A 20,379-nucleotide genomic window follows, 5' to 3' on the forward strand; every position below is an offset into this window, starting at 1 on the left:
TTAGAAATAAAATTGTAAGAAGGTTCCATTTCGCAACCATTCGATTGGAAAAATTAAAAAGTCAGACAGCATCAAATTTTAGCAAGAAGAAGCAATAGGAAATCGTTTCCACTGCTGGTGAAAATATGAAACTGGTACAAAAAGTTTGACAAATAATGTGGTACTATTCTATGAAATTAAAATGCGTGTACCCCCCACCCCAAGATATAGCAATTCCACTTGTAGACGAATGCCAGCACGTGTGGACTATGGCTACATCCTTCAACACAGATGATAAACTTGAAAATACAATGTTGAGGGAGAAAAACAAGATACGGAACGATACATAGAGTGCACCGGTGTTACAGAGTTAAATGGAGCCAATCAGTCTAAGGGTAGCTTAAGAATCTACACATCCAAGGATCCACACGTGTATTTAAGAATCCACACTGTAGAGGGACAGTAAAGGCATGAGCAAGGTGGAGATTTAGGGTCGTGCACACTTTTGGGGATGTGGCGGGGAGGCAGAGCCGGGACCAGGCCTCAGGAGCTTCAAGGACACCCTATAACACTGGATTTCTTAAGTGGCCTAATGGGTTCCCAAGCATTCATTTAATTAATAAGCAAGCATTGACGTAAACATTCCCTTATGCATCCAATACTGAATTTTTAAAATTAAAACCTACCCAGGTGCACACCTGCACACACAGAAAAAAGAAGTAAGGGCTCCCATTCAAGAGAGTTATTGATCCGGCCGTTGTTCAGGAGCAGAAAGAATGAGAAAGTCTATCTATGTTCTCTTTTTAACACTTAATCCACAGCAAGACCCTCTGTTAACAATTAAAAAGCTTGTTTCCTTTTCACCGGTCTAAGGTGTCCCATTTTCACTTTTTTACTTAACATCAAAATTCTGTTTTATTTTTTTCCCCAGTGGCCAGGTTTTATCTGCTTTTCCTAGAACCTCCAAGCAAGTGCAGATTCTGCGGAATCTTACTACAGCATATGAGGTAATTCCTTCTTCATTTATCTTTACACTTGACCCTTGAATAGCACTGGTTTGAACTGCATGGATCCACGTACACACAGATTTTAAAAAAAAATTTTGAGAAATAGAGTATAGTACTGAAAATGTATTTTCCCTATGACTTTGTTTTTTTTTTTAATATTTTTTAAATTTATTTGAGAGAGAGAGAGCGTGCACAGAGGGAGAAGGAGATGCAGACTCCCCATGGAGCAGGGAGCCCGATACGGGGCTCGATCCCAGGACCCTGAAATCATGACCTGAGCCAAAGGCAGGTGCTCACCAACTGAACCCCCCAGGCTCTCCTCCTTACGATTCTCTTAATGACATTTTCTGTGCCCTGGTTTGCTTTATTATAGGAACACAGTGTATGAGGCACACAATATATGAAATACGTGTTCATCAACCATTTACGTTATCCGTAAGGCTCCAGTTAACAGTGGGCTGCTACTAGAGTTTGGGTGAAGTCAAAAGTTATAGGCAGATTTTCAGCTGCATGCACCCCTGACCCTACACTCTTCAAGGGTCACGTGTATATTGGCTCCATTATGTATAAATTTTGTGTGCCATGTTCTCTCATATGTTGTCTCTCTCACACACACACACACACACATATATATATTTATATATATAAGCTGGTATAAGATATATATATACATATACAGCTGGTATAAACTCCTCTTTTTAAAATTTGAGATAGAGCACGAGCAGGGGGGAGAGGCAAAGAGAGAGAGAGAATCTTCAGCAGGCTCCACACCCATTGCAAAGCCTGACTCAAGGCTCGATCTCATGACCCTGGGATCACAACCTGAGCCGAAATCAAGAGTCCGACGCTTAAGGAACTGGGCCGTGCACGCGCCCCTAAACCCCTCTTCTTGTAGCCTCCACCCCTTCCCCACAATCACATGATTCTGTGGTTGCTACAATCAAAACTCCTTCATTTGTGCTATTGGCCTTTCAGCCAAATTCATAATAATGATACGTAGAGAATTCAAGTGCATACTTACGGAACACCTGGGTGGCTCCATGGTTGAGCCTGTATCTCTGGCTCAGGCCATGACCCTGGGGTCCTGGGATCTAGTCCCGCATCAGGCTCCCTGCAGGGAGCCTGCTTCTCCCTCTGCCTGTGTCTCTGCCTCTGTGTGTCTCATGAATAAATAGATAAAATCTTTTTTTAAAAAAAGTGTATACTTGCAAACATGTTATGACAGTAGAAGCCCAATAGAACTTTGCTCATAAAGCAATGGTTTATAAAAGCAGCAAAACCATGAGGGAACATTTATCAAAATCTTATGCCTGGGAACCATCTCCGCAGAATGCTTAAGGTGTAGAAAGCTGACAAGAGTTACAAAATGTCATGGTAGAAAATTGGTGGCTCTCTATTTGTCAGTCAAGGTTCTCTAAGAAGCAGACGTCAAAACCAGATTAAAGATGCCAGAGAAGGGGACGCCTGGGTGGCTCCGTGGTTGAGCATCTGCCTCTGGCCCAGGTCGTGACCCCAGAGTCCTGGGATCGAGTCCCGCATGGTCTCCCTGCAGGGACCCTGCTTCTCCCTCTACCTTTGTGTCTGCCTCTGAGCATTAACTTCACTATTTCCAATGAAATAATAACAATAAAAATAACGACACCTGCCAAGCCTATAGCAAAGGGTAATTATAACGGGCAAAGGAAATGGGTGTGAAAGTGCTTGGAGAGAGCAGAGTCAAATAGAAAAAAAAAAAGTAAATATTATTGGAAGGCATGACCCAAAGTCCATAATTAGATTAAAGAAAAGCAATACTGACAGGATAATAATGTCAGTTCTTATTAAATTAGAATTTTTATTAAAGTCAACACTTAATGAACTATCTTTCTAGACAGAATTTCATTTCTCCTTTACATGTCTGACATGCACAGTCGGCTCTATAATTGGGTCATAAATATATTCATTCACTCATTTATTCCAGTCTCACCAAATATTTATTGAGTGCCGTGTAGGTCCCAGGCTCCCTTTAGCAACTGGGGTTCCACAGAAGAATAAAACAAGCGCCCTGCAAAATAAATGTTTACACTGCCACATGCGGGAATGGTGACCAGTGGCCAGGAAATGTCCTTTTCATTTCTCCTATTGACACACTTTTATGGCTTTAGCCACAGAAGACAATGATGTGAACCAGTGTTTTTGTTTTTATCAATTTTCCCCTTGAAAATGCAGATTGTTCTCTGGCAGCCAGTAACAGCTGAATTTATTGAAAAGAAGAAAGAAGTCCATTTTTTTGTGAACGCATCCGATGTAAGCAATGTGAAAGCTCATTTACACGACAGCACAATCCTATTCAGGTAGGCATCATTCAATATGGATCGAGTAGCCCTTATAAGCAGCTATGATGCATTTTACCAGCAGATAATAGAACTGCTTCCTGCAAAAATAAACACATCGAACATGGCAACATGGAAATCTCTGAAGTGGCCTGGGGATGAAGCCCAAGTGGCTAGAGCTCTTCGACCTTGGACGAGTGGCTTAATCTCTCATGCCCTAGGTCCCTTATCTCAGGGATCTGGGGAGCCTCTTAAGTTCCTCCTCATTCCTTCCTTCTCATAGTCCCTCCCTTCTGTGCCTAGACCTGGGGAGCAAAATTTTCATTCATCTTAGTAGGTTTTGTTGGTATCTCTAGAAAAAGCAGCTGCTAAAGGGGATTTCTGGTTCCTTCCTTGCTTCACAAGGTCAGTGAGCATTCCTGAATGTCCGGCCCTCAACTAAACCTTGTATCAGAGGCAATTTCTGTTCAGACTCCATGTCCCCTTCCTTTTGGCTTCTCCTGTCCCAAGCCTCCTTCCTGCATCCGCTACCTAAGAGCCGGTCTTCCACCAGCCACCGTGGCACCTCCTGGAGGCCAGGCTCCCCTCTGTGTATTACCGGGCGGCCTTTGGAGAATAGGCCACGATCATTATTCACACTGTGTTATAGGTGCTCGCTGCCTCCCAGGAACTGTGCCGAGCCCTCCTACATGCTGCTTTGTTTAGTTCTTATTTAGCTCTGTGAGGTACTATCCTCATTATGCAGATGGAAAAATGTTTCATAGGTCACAAAGGAATCTCACAAGATCACACCGCACACAACATAGCAGAGCTAAGAGTTGAACTCAGACTTTTCTCATGTCAAAGCCTTGCCTTTTATCTGTTGGCCTTAAAAAAAAAAAAAAAAAGAAAATTATATTAAAATGATAGTCAACACTCAAACCAGTCATCCCAAGTGACGGAACAGCTTAATTCAGTTAAAATGCTTGCCTAGTTAACAACGTGGCACTCGTCAAGAGAATTAAACAAGCTCTTTCTGATGCCTCCCCTTTCCCTGTGCCTCCAGAGGTTTGATGTCTTTGGCTCTACAGAGCATTGGGTACAGGTCAATGGTTGTCACAATGAAAAACAAAAAGGAAAGGCTTTCTGCTTCTCCTTGGTCCTTCACTGAACGTAGAATAATAATACCTTGTTACTCTGGATTTCAGAAAATCATCTGTTGACCTGTGTTAAAGACACCGATGAATCATAATAGAGGAATGTTGGTAACGGTGGGGAAATGGGGAGGCCCTCCAAGCTCCCACGTAGGAGCCACTTGCTCTCCAGCACCATGTGGCCCCTGAATGTCAGCACTGCTTGCTGCAGTGTCAGGGGTTATTGTGTGCGCCCTGCTGAATTTTGGCTCGGTGGATTTCCCCGTGATGTTTCCCCATGCGCACCTGTTGCTGTGCCTGCAATGGGCCATGGGAAAATGAGTCCGGTTTAGAAACCAGCTCTCCCTCTGGTTTTCCCCAGAGTCTTGGTGGAAGAAGTGAAAGATCTTATCCAACAGCAAACTTCCAACAACACCCTCAGCCCCCGGACCTCCTCCTCCTTCTATGAACGGTATCACCCACTACATGAAGTAAGTCATTACATTTCTCTCCAAAATTCCAATTTTGGTTTCATTAGCATTGTTAGCATTGCCATTTCAATCATGTGGGATATTATGAAGGAAATATAATTAGTGAAAGAGGGTTTAAAAAAATCATGATTAGGTTGATTATACAGTGGTAACTTATCCTCTTGTAGGTTGTCTTTCCTGAGAAGATTGCATCATGTTTGGTAAACTGCCTCTAAGCAGGCTGTTTGTCCACAGCCGAGAGTATCTCTAACTACTAGGGGTAATACTGCATGCTCAGGAATAACCGGAAATTAAAAAATAGAGCCTTTTCATTGAAACTGCACAAAAAGATTAACAATCCAATGAATCATGTCCTTTTGGACCATTACTTTGATTGTACTCTTAGTGAAAAAGTGCTACATTATCTCACTGAATTAAAGGAATTTATTCACTCGCATTTAGCACACCGTAAACAAGTGCATTTTATTCCCCCTTAGGAAGAATCTATTTAAACTAATAATAATAACAACAGCACCTGTATTTTAATCTTTAAGAAGTTGCTTTTTTTTTTCTATCACTACTTACAGGTTCTAATTTTTCTAGAGGGAACCTAAGAAAGATGCTGGGGCTCAATTGACCGGAGTAAGCTTTCATGTAATACTCCATATTTGTTAGTTGAGAGGGTAAACTCCCTGGAGGACTTTCTTTTTTTATATATAGTATGCTCCAAGTAATAAAAATCCCTCAATACCTTTTTCTTTCCTTGGAGTATGCTGTTATACTGCTTAATATAAGCATTTTTATCATCTTTGGCTTGCTGCCCAGAAACTGTTAGGGACTATATCCATGTTTTTAAGACATCTAAGACTTAAGAATCAATTTTCTATTTAATCTTCAAAAGCATCTGTTCCTTTCCAGTTAGTTAAACCAGAACTCAGTCTGCTTCTCGAATCAATGTGCCTGGCTGATTGATGGGGAGCTTAAAACTGCATCCCCCTCCTTTATCTCTCCTCCCTTGTCTCTGTTCTGCTGCGACCTCTTCCCTCCAGGGTCCATCATCAGCCCTGCAGAAGCAAACTCCATGCCAGCAGTTGAGAAGCTCGGTCAGCATGATTTGCAAAATGGGGAAGATAAATATGTCACTGCTGTGCTGAATTTGGTCGAAAGAGGGGAATGCCTTAAGAAGAAGGGTTTTTAAATATTTTTGAAGTATTTTTTAATTATTTTGTTCAAGAAGGTTACTTTTTCTTACTTGTGTCCAGGACAGAGTTGGGAAGATATGGGGGGTGGGGGGTGAGAAGGAGGGTAAAGGAAAGGCCATGGCTGTATTAGTCTGCCCTAACAAAGTGCCACAGGCTGGGTAACTGAGACCACAGAAATCTATTCTCTCACAGCTCTGGAGGCTGAAGGTGCACAATCAAGTTGTCAGCAGGGTTGGTTTCTCCTGAGGAGTCTTTCCTTGACTTGCGGATACCTGTCTTCTCACTGTGTCCTCACGTTCCCTTCTCTCTGTATACACGTCCCTGGTTTTTCTGCGTGTGCTTATGTTCTAGTCTCCACTTCTTATGAGGACACCAGTAAGTTTGGATTAGGGCCGACGGTAACAGCCTCATTTTAACTTAATTACCTCTTTAAAGGCCCCGTCTCCCAAGATATCACAGTCTAAGCTATAGGAGGTTAGAGCTTCAATCCTTGAATTTGGAGGGCAACACAATTCATTTCATAACAATGACATCGAAGAACACATTTTGGACCTCTCTTCCCTCCTGTCCTCAATCCTTTAGGGTTCATAGGAACTGTGGCCATCTTGCTCTCAGGAAATTCCAAGGCCTTCCTTCCCCTTCAGCATTGATCTCTCCTTCAGCCCCCACCACAAGGTCCCCTGGAGGGCAAGAGGTGTTCTTTGGTCATTGATTCTCACTAGGACACCTTAATCTACTGTGGGAAGAAAAACAAATGGCAAAAAAATACTGATTAAAACAAATAGCAAAAGAAGCAAGTTTTTCAAAGGATGTTACCTTCATTACACCAGATTAGATTGTGAAATGAACCAAGGATTCGGTAAAGCTGCCTTCATCCAACGCCACCTCCCTGGTTGGAGGAAATCTACTGAACCATGAATACTGTGACACGAAGTGGTTCCTTGTAGTAGATCCCTCAGATGTACTCATGCCTTAGAAGAGTAGCATGATAAACAGAGACCCATTGAGGAAATCTCTGATGGTTAGATGCTCAACACCTCAGACACAGACAGCATCGGTATTTGGTGACAGGTAGGCCTTCCAAGAGCTTCTTAATTCCCAGCACCGGACAACCACTCACCCTAGTTATATTACTCTAAGAGGATCCATAGGCAAATGGTGTTGCAGTTCCCATCAGCTGGGGTTGCAGTCTGAAATTACCTCTTGGTAAGATCCTAGAGATAAGGGCAAGGGTTGGTCATTCCCATTTCAGAAGGTATAAAAATACAAGTATGGCCCTTGAGAAGTAGGTCTCCATTAAAACATGACTGAATTCCAACATTCAAACCCTGCTTTGAAGTGGGCACTACCCTAAAATCAGGGCCAGGAGGTTTTATTTTTTCCTTCCACTGTCATCTTGACAATCACCTGTACCACTAGACTTCCAGCCAAGAGAAAGCTTCTGAATCAAGCTTCTCAGAGACAGAGAATATTTTTCCTCCAGATTGTCCTCACCCTTGCCTCCTGTCATTTTACACATCTTGTTGTGAGTACACAGGTCTCTAGTGGGAAACAATGGCACTGCTATTTATCCTGCACAGAGAGAGCGCCCAGGACTACCTCAGGTTACCCTTGAAAAGTGAATATTTAAAAAAAAAAAAAAGTCCCATAGAAATGTGAACTCACAAATGAATGGTAAAGAGGGTATCAGACACAGAGGCAGGGATTCAATGTAAGAGCCTTTAAAAATAACGTTCTGGAGATCTACTCTAAAGATTAACTTTTCCTACTTTGTCATAAGTTTCTTAGTCCTTTTCTACTCTTTCTTTAAACCTTGATGTTTTGAAAACCTTAATTGTATTGATTTTCCTAAATAGGCCCAACAGCTTTGGTTCCTCATTCTTTCTTTATACAAAACTTTTAAAGGGATCGCCTTGCCTTGAAGAAGTTGTCTGCTTCCTTTGGCCAGGGAAATGCCTTGAACTTGCTCTGTGACTGACTTCTGGTTTCTGTTGTGATAGATCTACACTTGGATGGAAATTATATCCGAGAACTATCCTGAGATGGTTGAAAAAATCCACATTGGATCCTCATACGAGAAGTACCCACTTTATGTTTTAAAGGTGTGTTGTGGGGAGACTCGTTGATCTCTCAACCTTGGAGAACATGTTAATTCTTTCCTGTTGTTTATTATAACTTGGATTTTTTTTTCTTTGAGCTATAGAAATATTTGTATTACAAGTGTTCCTCAATTTCAATATCCAGCTATTTGGGGATTGGTTTTTACTTTTACATTCTTTCCCTTACTAATGCAGCGTTGGTACAAAAGTGAAAACCCTATTTTTAGACTCTACGCTGTCTCTGTTTTTGTGACGTAGATAAGCCATTTAACCTTCCTGAGTTCAGTGGCTACCTTCATAAAAGGAGGGGAGTTGTCTGCATTATTTTTCCACATTAAGTGGAATAAGGACTTTATTTACTATCACCACCACCACCTCTGACTGGCTTACCTAAGGGGGAAAAAAACAGATAGGAATCTGTTGTTAGACAAACACTGACACTGATGTAGTTTTTGGAATGAAAGAAATAATAACCAAACCCAGGGAAGGATAGGAACCAGGGCAATGTTGGGAGCTTGGCAGGAGGGCTGATATGATAGCTTCTGCTCCAATCCCTATCCATTTAGTTATTTACTTTTAGTTGAATAAATTGACATTAGTAAAGGTCAGTGAATATGGCCAAAGAATTTTTGGGAGCCATGAAACCATACTAATTCCTGCTGTTAATTTCTAATTCTGCATTTCTTTTTCTAAGCAGTTTCCTCTGCTCCCCACGTCCACCAAAAAAATAACTAAGAAGTTCTAAAAAAAAAAAAGTGTCAGAAAAATACATTTGATTTAATAACACTTAATTTACATGTAGTTTCCCAACATTATCTATCTAAATTGTGAGAGGAGAACCTCCTTAGTCATCCAAAGGTAAGATTTCGAGTTAGGGTTTCTGGATTTTCATCTGTTTTGACAAGAACCTGCCATGCAAACTCAGGCTAGACGTATGAAACTCCAGGTCCTCTTGACAGCTGAGTTGGTCCATAAAGTTGGATCCATGCAATTGTGGTCTACCTGCCCGTGACCTTTGCTTTCAGCCATATTGTGTGCACTCCTTAGAACCTGCGTTTCCAGGACCCAGATTTACACATTGGAAGATCATGCTTCCTGCGTACCTTAGCCCCAGTCTTACTTGACAAAGGATGTGTACACAACGGGAGTCTCTGGGATTCCTTCATCTTTCCAGCATCAGGACCATACTGAGAGAGTTTGCTTGGCACTATTAGAAAGTTGAGTCAGGAGACTAGTCCAAACAGCTCAAGATTTTCTTTTACATTGAGTAGATTAAATCAACCAGCTAGTTCTCATTCTGGGTGCTGTTTCACTCTCTGAAGCCAATGCCCTTTGACTTTCCCCCTTGCTTTCTTACTGGGTTATCACTAGCTCCAGGTTAGTTTAGAACAAACCTCCTGAGTGCTGGAGAATGGCAATAAAAATTTAATTCTCTCTCTCTCTTTTTTTTTTTCTTATTTTGGACTTTCAACTCCACATATTTGCTTAATTTTATAATACTCTTCTTCCTCCCTTCTGTACCCTAATTGTTTCAAAACGAATTTTTAAAATGAACCATGACTCATTTTGTTTGGAAGTGTTTTTGCGAACACTTCTGAAGGTACCAAAGTCTATCATTGAGGACAGATTGGGAGTTCTTATTCCAGAATTGGCAGCTTGCACTAGCTCCCCATATCATGAATCAGAACAAGGCCTCTGCCCCTGGACCTGGTAGTAATAAGTTTGTGTGAACTGAGATGTGTGCTTCTTTTTGTGTGAAATGGGGAAATAGTCTAAACATAAGACGTATGCACCCTGGGGAAAATGGTGAGGGAATCCAAGTTTATCTCTGGCACCACTGCCTTCCCTTTCCAATACCTTTCTTTGTTCTGGTCTCCTGCAGAAAGCTGTCCATGCTACATATACCTATTTATCTCACAAAAGTGTCAAGATACAGCCTGAAATACTAGTGCTCTGGCCTTTATTTCTGTACTTCCACATGCAGCTCTGGTAGGACTAGGTAATTGTGGAGGAACAAGAGGGCATTAAATCAAAACTGCTTGCAAACCTCAGTCCTGACTCTCATCAGTTATGTGACCTTAACTAGTATCTTTTAATCTTACCAGCTTATAATGTCCCTTGAAAACCCTCAAAGGAATACAGAGAATAGTATGTATTTTACAGATTTGTTGAAAGCATTAAATATAAGCACTATATACACGGAAGTTATTATCCTGAAACTTCTTGTTATTGCTGTTGGTTTTCCTTGGACAGGTTTCTAGAAAAGAACAAAGAGCCAAAAATGCCATATGGATTGACTGTGGAATCCATGCCAGAGAATGGATCTCCCCTGCTTTCTGCTTGTGGTTCATAGGCCATGTGAGTATTTACATTCTCTTAAGCCAGAGTTTCCCAATGTATGGCCTAAGACAACATGTGCAGAATCAACTGGACTGTTTATTAAATGCAATTTCCCAGGTCGCGATATCCTAGAATTCTCAACTTCAACTCTCTGGTGGCGAGGTTTGGTAGTCTACAATGTTCACAAATTGCCCAGGAGACTTGTGTGCATATGAAGTTTGAGAACCATAACTTCAAGCATTTAAATTGCTCTAAAGATTGCTCACCTTTTCCTTCCTACATTTCTGTCTAAGGTCAAACGCTGGAAAAATAATCAAGAAATATTTTGCAATTGTAGTATGTTTACTAAGAGCGATATACTGCCCTTGGGCACTGAACATGAAGTACAACATTACAGAGCAGATCATATTTTCTCTCATGTTATAATAGGGGATTTTGCCCTGAAGAAGGCCCTGGCAGCAAAAAATCCATACATAAGACAAAGAGTATGGCATAAAAATGATAATGACCATAAACCTCTATAATAATTGAAAGCATAAAAATTATGCTTCAGTTCCCATATAATGGGGATAAATGTCCTTTCTATTGATTTATACAGAGTCTTTGCCACTGGAAGACTAACTTAAAATATGTGTCCTTCTTACGATGGTTCTTGTCACTGTAGTCACAGGTATACAATTATACAAATAGAGTTGTTTTAAAAAATTAAAGAAAAAAATAATAAAATAAAAAAAAATTAAAGATAGCCAGATTGATCTGTCTTAACAAATGAGGTACATCAAAGGTAAAAACATTTCTGCCTCCACTGGGTCTTATCAAATACAACTTCTCTACCTACCTTCTCCTACCTAGCCATCTTCTCTGTCTCCCTGATGGGAGCTAAGCACCACTAGTCTTCTGCAAAGTTCCCAGCCACCCATGGGTACCACCTCGACCAAATGAGGATAGCTCTCAACTGACTAGATCCTTAACATAGCCCCACCATTTAATAATCCTTCCCCAAGCTGGGTAGTTTTATTCATTTTAGGCAGTGAATGGATCACCAGTTAGTGGAAGAAGAAAGGTGAAAAGTGGGCAAGAAAGAACTCTTCTTTTTCATTCCATCACTGACCCTGGAAAGGGCCAGAAAGAAACTCTAATTCGTATTGACTCTAATTCATATTGGTGAAGTCATCCTTACTTGCCATCCTTCTCAAATTGACACTTCTTCTCTCCTATAACACATGCCCTCCTCTACCCTTTCCACTCGCCGAACATTTACAAGATTAAATTATTTATTCCACAAATATTTATAAATTGTCTAAGAGTTTCCAGACTCTGGGGATACCATGGTAAACAAGATACAGCTTAAAAAACTTACTGTCAAGTATTTTGCCCCAACAACGTTTATCTGGTTTTTGTAGCCCAAAGCAACACAGTTAATCAACTCCTTTTGATGAACATTTGTGAGAATCCATCCTTGCCTGCCTAAAACTAATCCAGATCATCTGACTTTCCTAACAACTCAAACAACTGTAGTAGGAAAAATAAAATATTTAAAATTTTTGCTTGCATAGATTTTATATTTAAAAAGAACCCAGATAAGAAGCCTTAGCTTTTAAGTCCCTATAAAGAAAATCTACACCATTCCTGTGTTTCTCCTTTCTTCTTGTACAACTACCAGAAGCACAACACTTCTGACACCAGATACATGGGGTCATTCCCCATACCACGCAATTCTGTGACGCCAGCTGTGTGTCCTACAATTTGATTCAATTCTGACACTATCTACCTGGAGAATGAGTCAGATGCCGTTGGGCAAGGGCTCAGTCCCACAAGACTATTCCCTTATTATTTCAGATACCAGTTCAAAGTCCAGGCTGTTATCTGTGGTGTTGACCGATCAGCTACAAATCAAAGGTTCCCACGACCTCCTCCTTAGGTTTGATTAATTTGCTAGAGCAGCTCAAAGAACTCAGAGGAAACAGTTTACTTACTTTTTACCAGTTTATTATTGAAAGGGTATGATAAAGGATATAAATGAACATCTACGTGGAAGAAATGCATAGGGCAAGGCATATGGGAAGGGCCACAGAGCTTCCCTGTCCTCTCCAGATGAGCCACTCTCCCAGCATGTCCACATGTTCACTAACCTGGAAGCTCCTCGAAACTCATACTTTTGATATTTTTAAAAGAAGCTGCATCATGTAGGTATGATGGATCATTAACTCAATTTTTAATCCCTCTCCCCTTCCCGGAGGATAGGGTTGGAATTGAAAGTTCAAAGTTCCTGGCTTGGTCTTTCTGTTGACCAACCTCCTTCCAGGACCCCACCAGGAATCATCTCATTAGAACAAAGACACTGCTCTCACTCAGAAAATTCCAAAGGATTTAAAAGTTCTGTGTCAGGAACCGAGGACAAAGACCAAACACTGGAACAAAGATGTCCTTATTGCTCTTATCATTTAGGAAATTACAAGATCTGTGCCAGGAACCAGAGTGGGTGGGGGGCAGAGACCAATATATATGTACATCACAGTCTCTCACTCTCTTCTCCAACTCAATATGATGCAGTCTCAGCTTAGGGAAACCCATTTCTCTACATTTTGGGGAACCTGAAGCCAGTCATTTCTTCCTATGAGGCCAATTTTAGATCCCTTCTACTTCTGCAAAGGCAGGGGCCGAGGCTGGCTTTTGCATGACTGCGTCACTAGGACCAAACTCGGCATCTAGCACATCATAGAAGCCCAAGGAACACGTGTTGGGCATCGCACCTTGCTCAGTATTTGGCAGGCCAACTGGCTTTTTCTCAGTGCTAACCTCCCTCTGAACCTCTGACCTGGAGAACTTTCGTGTAGCTGCACACAAAGTTGGCATCTGCAACCTCAGGGACTCCATAGAGCTCCTTCTGCTGCCCTCACCTTAGCTGACATGTGGCTTGTGAAGGACACTGCTTCATAGAACCTCTGTCAAGGAGAGGAGCTGCCAAGGGATCCGAGGAGGGGATCAATGTTCCCCTGTCCTAATACAGGTTTCCCCTACTTTCCAAAAGTTTGCAATATGTCGTTTCACTTTGATGAAAGCCCTCCATTCATATGGGAATGGCTTTCTTCATAAAAGCAAAAAAAATGCCCTTCAGGTTTCTTTCAATTAGCAAAAACAGGTACCAATGTGAAAGTGTTTGGAAAGTGGGGGGCACTTTTCACTTCAAGCTGTGTTGGCTTCTGGAAAAGTCTCATAGGCACGCTCTACTTTTGGACAGGGTGGGAAACCTGTACTGCTGTTGCCTTTTTCTCCAAATTCCTGAAGTGAACCGGTTGAGTTACCCTTGTTTTCTTTTTACTGTCATCTAACGGCCTCCAGATAATTCCTTAGAACATGGCTCATGGTTCTTTCTTCTTTTCCAATGCTTGCCACTATCCTGGGTGAATTCTATCTAAGTCCATAAGTGAGATCTATCCAAAGAATCATCTCAGCGAGTTGAACTCTACATCACTAAACCTAACCTCAACTCTATTTTAGTATATTTCCTCCATGGCCATCCTCTAGATCTCAAAAGTAATTCTCTCCCTGACCTCTAGATCCAGAACATGGCCAAGGACGGTGACCAGAAATGATAAAAGGAACCACTTAACAATCTGACTTCTTAATTTCCTCTCCTCCTACTTCTGTCATTCCTCATACCTCTTCATCATCCATTCACCTGCATCTCGAATGGTCTTGTCCCCTTCAGGAGTTCTAACCTCAAACACCTCACAGAATTAACTGTCCTTCTTCTGAGCTATGTTGTATATCCTGATTTTATTATCATGCTTAGAACACTGGATTATCGCTCTTTCCTTTCCAACTTAACACTTTTATCAGCTTATTAGGGAAAAAAAATCTCTAAAATCAGTTTTTGTTGTTGTTACCCATAACTCAGTATACTGTTTGTTCCACAGAACCAGCATTCAGCATCCTCTTATTTTTAAATTTTAAATTAATGCTTCAAGTTTAGACTCAAATACAACTCGGGGCCAAAGAGTACCTAGCATTGTGCTAAATGCTTTATTGTCATTGTAGAAAAACTGGGACTTACAGCTCTTTGCTGTGTTTCTTTTTTTAATTAATTTTTCACTTATTTTTATTTATTTTTTAAATTTTAAATAATTTTAAATTCAATTATTTAACATATAATGGACCATTGGTTTCAGAGGTGGAGGTCAGTGATTTATGAGTCTTACATAATACCCGGTACTCATTACATCATGTGCTCTCCTTAATATCCATCACCCAGTTACCCCATCTCCCTGCTTCCCCTCCGGTGACTTTCAGTTTGTTTCCTATGATTAAGAGTCTTTTATGGTTTGTCTCCCTCTCTGATTTCATCTTGGTTTTTTTCTTCTCTTCCCTTATGATCCTGTTTTGTTTCTTAAATTCCACATATGAGTGAGATCATGTGATAATTGTCTTTCTCTGACTTAATTCATCTAGCATAATATCCTCTAGTTCCATCCACATCATTGCAAATGATACGATTTCATTTTTGATGGTTGAATAGTATTCCACTGAATATATATACACCACACCTTCTTTGCTGTATTTCTAGTGGTAGTGGCAGTGATGGTTTATTTTAAAATTTTTCCATTCATAGCATCTTATATGCCTTTTTGTACTAATTTATTCTGTCAAATGGCTACTGGTTAATTTGTTGGCAGGTATTGTTGTTGTTGTTTAGGGTCATTATAAAGACAAAGCTTTGCTGTATTCCAGGAAAACTTGGTGAGTAATTATATGCCATAGGTAAAGCTGATAGGAATCAGACAAGCCTTTATCTCCCATCCCCTAATCTCTCACTCTTGTGTAGGCTTCTGAACCTTCTATTCTCATCTTTTCTCTCTTGTTTTTATACTTACATAGTTTTTATATTTGGACAATTCAACTATGTTACTTGTTGGTAAATCATTCCTTCAACAAATATTTATTTGCTGTCATTTATGTGTCAGGAATAATTTCTTCAGCCAACTACCTCATTAAGAGTGATTCATTGACTAGATACAAAACCATGACTATAAATATATTTATAAAATACCATGAAAACTCATTGGATAACACATGCTTGGAGAGCCCCATCATACACAAATTACAAATTAACAGTAAAGAATTATTAGATTTGTAAGCATGTTTAATTTTGGTTGAAAATGTTATTTTAACAAATCATGTCTTTAAACACAGGTGATATACCAAGTCAGAATTATAAGACTTATAGAATCTTAGAGGTTGTATTACTTCAATGATATGATTATATATCTAGATTATATGTTTTTGAAGTATAAATGGCTGGATAAATATCAAATCTGAAAATGTCTTAACGAGTAATAACATTATTCACAAGGTTAATTGAGAACATTTCTTAGATTTCTTTATATCTGTGTAACTCTGCCCTTAATCCACACAATGCCTGGAAAAGAGCACAAGTTTGCCCAACTGCCAAATACAACCCAATCTTACCCTTAGCCAATCAAGTAAATACCCAAAGTCCCGAGGAGGCTATAATACTAGCTAGCTGATCTGCTCAAGTCACCCTCCATTTTGGATTCACATCTCCTCTTATAGATAGGCATTGAAAAACCTCCTTAATGCACAATTTCCCTCTGTCTTTCCTTCTGCGAAGCCCCTCCACTGAGGTCCTGGTTTTATCCTGCTATTGCACTTCAGATCACCAATTCCCTAAACTTAAAAGCTAAAATTATAAAATTGTCAGAAGAAAGCTTAGAAGTAATAGATCTTTGTGACTCTAGATTAGGTAATTATTTGTTAGATATGATGCCAAAAGCACAAGCAACAAAAGAAAAAGGAGATAAATAGAGCTTTACCAAAATTACAAAGCTTAGTGCTTTACAAAGGATGTCATCAAGAACATGAAAAGACAATGCACAGAATGGGGGGAAATATATATAATAAACTTTTATCCAAAATATATAAAGAAATTTTACAAATAAACAATAAACTGACAAATAATCCAGTTTTGAATTGGGCAAAATATCTGAAGACAAAACTCTCTGGAGAAAATATACGAATGTCTTATAAGCATATGAAAAGATGTTCAACATCACCAGTCATTAGGGAAATACAAATCAAAACCATAATGAGATACCACTTCAGACCCACCAGGATAGCTAAAATTTAAAAAGGATAGTAACAAATGTTGATAAGGATGTGAAAAAAATTGGAACCCTCATCCATTCCTGTTGGGACCGTAAAATAGTTCACCCATTATTTTACAATTTGGCAATTCCTTGAAAGCTTAGGCATAGAATTACCATATGACTCAGCAATTCCACTACTAGGTATACAGCCAAGAGAAGTAGACACGTTAGTTTCCAAATGTTCAAGGTATCATTATTCATAATTGTCAAAAAGCATGCTCATCAGTTTATGAGTAGAATAATGTGGTATATCCTTATAATGGAGTATCATTCACCAATGAAAAGGAATGAAGTAGTGACTAATACTACAAAATGGATGAATCTTGCAAACATTTTGCTAAGTAACAGAAGCCAGATGCAAATGGCTACATATTTTACTATTCCATTTATATGAAATATCTAGAATGCACAAATCCCCAGAGACAGAAAGTTAATGAGCGATTGTCAGGGCTGAGTGTGGGGATATGTGGAAGAGGAATAACTCCTAATGGGTAAGGATTTTTTTAGGCCAGGGGCTGATGGAGATGTTTTGAAGTCAGATAGTAGTGATGGTTGCACAACTCTGTGAAAATATTTTTTAAAATTACTGAATTATACATTTTAAAATGGTAAGTTTCCTTTTATGTGAATTATATCTTAATAAAGTTGTTGAAGGAAAAAAAAGGGGGGAAAGGAACACCTGGGTGACTCAGTTAAGCATCCAACTCTAGATATCAGCTCAGGTCTCAATCTCAAGGTTGTAAGTTTGAGCCCCTTGTTGGGGTCCACAAGAAATTCTTGTTGGACTCTGACAAATGATCCCCATTAGCTCTGGAATTTCTGGTCCAAAAAGCAGGACTCCAAACAGAAGGAGTGAGTGAGGGTTCGGTTGTATGTTTCATAGATTTGTTAAAAGAATTAACATTAAAAATTTAGCTCCCCACGTTATCAGGACAATGTAGAAACTATCTAGTCGTATCTGAGCTTAGGACAAGGTTACTTGAAACTGATCAATCTGGATAAATGAAAAAGGAGTGGGATTATATCTAGGTCTTGTTTCCTTAAATCTCTGAAATGAGCTGTATTACTTTAATAAAGAGTTCTTTTGCTTCTTGAAGAAAACTTTAGAAAATATATGGTTCTATTTTCTGCCTCCATTACATAAGCAGACCATTTTTTTCCATGTCCAAGACATTTGCCACCACTTGGCAGCGTAGCATAATGCCCTAAATTTAGACTTTTCAAGGAGTTAATACTCTTCCTGAAAGTTAAATACACAAATCTAAACATTACAAATGACTCTTTTTTTAAAAAAATAAAATATATAAAAGAAACAGACTAAGTTTAGAAGGAATTAAAAGAGGTATTATTAAACACACTTGGTTTAATTTGCAGGTAACTCAATTACCTGGGCAAGAAATGCTGTACACCAATCTTCTGAGGCACGTGGATTTCTATGTGATGCCACTAGTTAATGTGGATGGTTATGACTTCACGTGGAAAAAGGTAGGTGAAGACAAAGAAAATGAAACATGCCCTATTTGGGGATACAGGATACACAGGCTGAAATATTCACAGACTCTCGGATCTTGGCATAATGCTTTTGTTTAAAATATATATTTTTTAAATTCTTATTATGGAAAATGTCAAACATATGAACGGAAATAATTGCACGGTAAGCTCCTTTGTACCTATCACACAACTTCATCAATAATCAACTCATGGCCAGAGGCACATGGGTGGTGTAGTTGCTTAAAGAGACAATTCTTGGTTTCAGCTCAGGTCATGAGCTCAGAGCCTGTGAGATAGAGCCTTGCATCAGGCTCTGCACTCAATGTGGAGTCTGCATAAGACTCTCTCCTTCCCTCTGCTCCTCTCCCTGTGTACACACACACTCTCTCTCTAATAAATTATTACTAGGAAACTTACTGGTAAATCTTTAAAAAATAAAATAATCAACTCCTGGACAATGTTTTCTTATGTATATCTCCAAACCAATTCTATCTTATTATATTATTTTGAAGTAAATCTCAGACACCATATCATTTCATCAAAAAATATTTCAGGATGCATCTCTGAAAGAGACCTATTAAAAAACAGTACAATTATACCTAAAAATTAATACTTGGCATTATAAAAATGTCCAATCAATATTTAAGGGTGTAATTGTTTCATAACTTATTTTTAAAATGATTTTATTTATTTATTCATGAAAGACACAGAGAGGCAGAAATATAGGCAGAGGGAGAAGCAGGCTCCCTGTGGGGAGCCCAATGCAGGACTCAATCCCAGGACCCCAGGATCACGACCTGAGCCAAAGGCAAACACTCAACTGCTGAACCACCCAGGTGTCCCTTGTGATTGGTTTAGATGTCTTTTAATTCTATTTTAATCCATAAATTCTCCTGCCATCTCTCTCTCTCTCTCTCTCTCTCTCTCAATTATTTCTTTGCAATTTATTTATTAAAGGAAAAGTTTCTCATTGTATGGATTTCCTAATTGCATTGCCATGTTGCAATTTAACATTCCTCTGTCCTCTGCATTTCCTAAAACTTGACATTTGGATTATAGAGGATAAACCAAATTCAGGCTTGACTCTTTGGGCAGGACTACTTCATTGTGATTCCGTGTTGTTTATACTGTTCGGTTTTATTTCCTTTAGTGATATTAGCTGCCATCAACAATGATACCTAGATCCATCCATTCTTACTAGGAATGGATGCATAGCATTTTGATTTGTAAAATCATAAACTGCAAAATTTAGAAGAGCATCTTAACAACACTTGCATTCTGATAGAACTGCATTCTAATTAATATGTGAATTTAAGCCTTAGGACCGTTTAATTCAATGATGAGCATCTAGGTATGAGTAAGTTTCCTAGTTAATCTCATCTATACTGGAAACCATTATCAATGGTATTTCTAGCCCATCAACCTCATGATTCAGGAAATTTATTCAAGCAATATAAGTGCAGTCCTTTCTAATTTAATGAGGAGCACATAAAGCATAATTGAGCATATTTAAGTTCAGAAAAGCCTCCTTGAGCAGCACATGTAAACATCAAGGGGAATGAGAGTAATCAGAGTGATTAGAACACAGAGGATTAAACAGAAATTGTTTTACGGAGGAGGTAATTTTTGCAGAAGAAATGGGAATGGAAAAGAGGCTTGATTGGAAAAGTCATCCTAAGTGGAAGAAATGCTGTGAATAAAAGTTTGTAGGAAGGAGCAGGCAAATCCTGAACTCAAGAAATGAGAAATCCCTAGCATAGTACCTAACACAAATTTGTGTTCAATAAATGACCATATTTGGGGAGCCTGGGTAGTTCCATTGGTTAAGTGTCCAACTCTTGATTTCAGCTCAGGTCATGATCTCAGGGTCATGAGATCAAGCCCAGAGTTGGGCTCCATGCTCAGCAGGGAGTCTGCTCAGGATTCTCTCTCTCTCTCTCTCTCTCCCTCTGCTTCTGCCTCTCCTCGACCCCTCTCAAATAAATAAATAAATAAATAAATAAATAAATAAATAAATAATCACATTCATAGACTGATCTTATGATCAATTTATTCTTTCTCCTGAATCACAGTAGAACTCAGTCACCCTTGAGATATTGTTACTCCCTCGCTGTCCTTTGTATCTTCACACACCAATTAGTCCCTGCAGTTTGAGAACCTAATTTCTCCAGGGCAATCTTTGCTACCAAACCACAGATCA

At 39.4% G+C, this 20,379-nt stretch overlaps 1 protein-coding gene and 1 long non-coding RNA gene across 2 annotated transcripts in view; one reads left to right on the forward strand and one right to left on the reverse strand.

Moving 5' to 3' along the window:
* The window catches only part of LOC140599285 (uncharacterized), a 52,353-nt gene that overhangs the window by 17,531 nt on the left and 14,443 nt on the right, over window positions 1-20,379 (reverse strand). The gene's annotated exons all lie outside the window — the stretch shown is intronic.
* The window catches only part of CPB2 (carboxypeptidase B2), a 51,897-nt gene that overhangs the window by 17,328 nt on the left and 14,190 nt on the right, over window positions 1-20,379 (forward strand). Inside the window, exons 2-7 of the mRNA XM_026017260.2 lie at window positions 911-986; window positions 3,195-3,319; window positions 4,793-4,901; window positions 8,083-8,184; window positions 10,435-10,539; window positions 18,063-18,173. Of these exons, the coding sequence (XP_025873045.2) occupies window positions 911-986; window positions 3,195-3,319; window positions 4,793-4,901; window positions 8,083-8,184; window positions 10,435-10,539; window positions 18,063-18,173 (628 nt within the window). The remainder of the gene's footprint in view (window positions 1-910; window positions 987-3,194; window positions 3,320-4,792; window positions 4,902-8,082; window positions 8,185-10,434; window positions 10,540-18,062; window positions 18,174-20,379) is intronic.

The sequence above is a fragment of the Vulpes vulpes genome, chromosome 6 (assembly GCF_048418805.1).
Source record: "Vulpes vulpes isolate BD-2025 chromosome 6, VulVul3, whole genome shotgun sequence".
NCBI classification, from domain to species: domain Eukaryota; kingdom Metazoa; phylum Chordata; class Mammalia; order Carnivora; family Canidae; genus Vulpes; species Vulpes vulpes.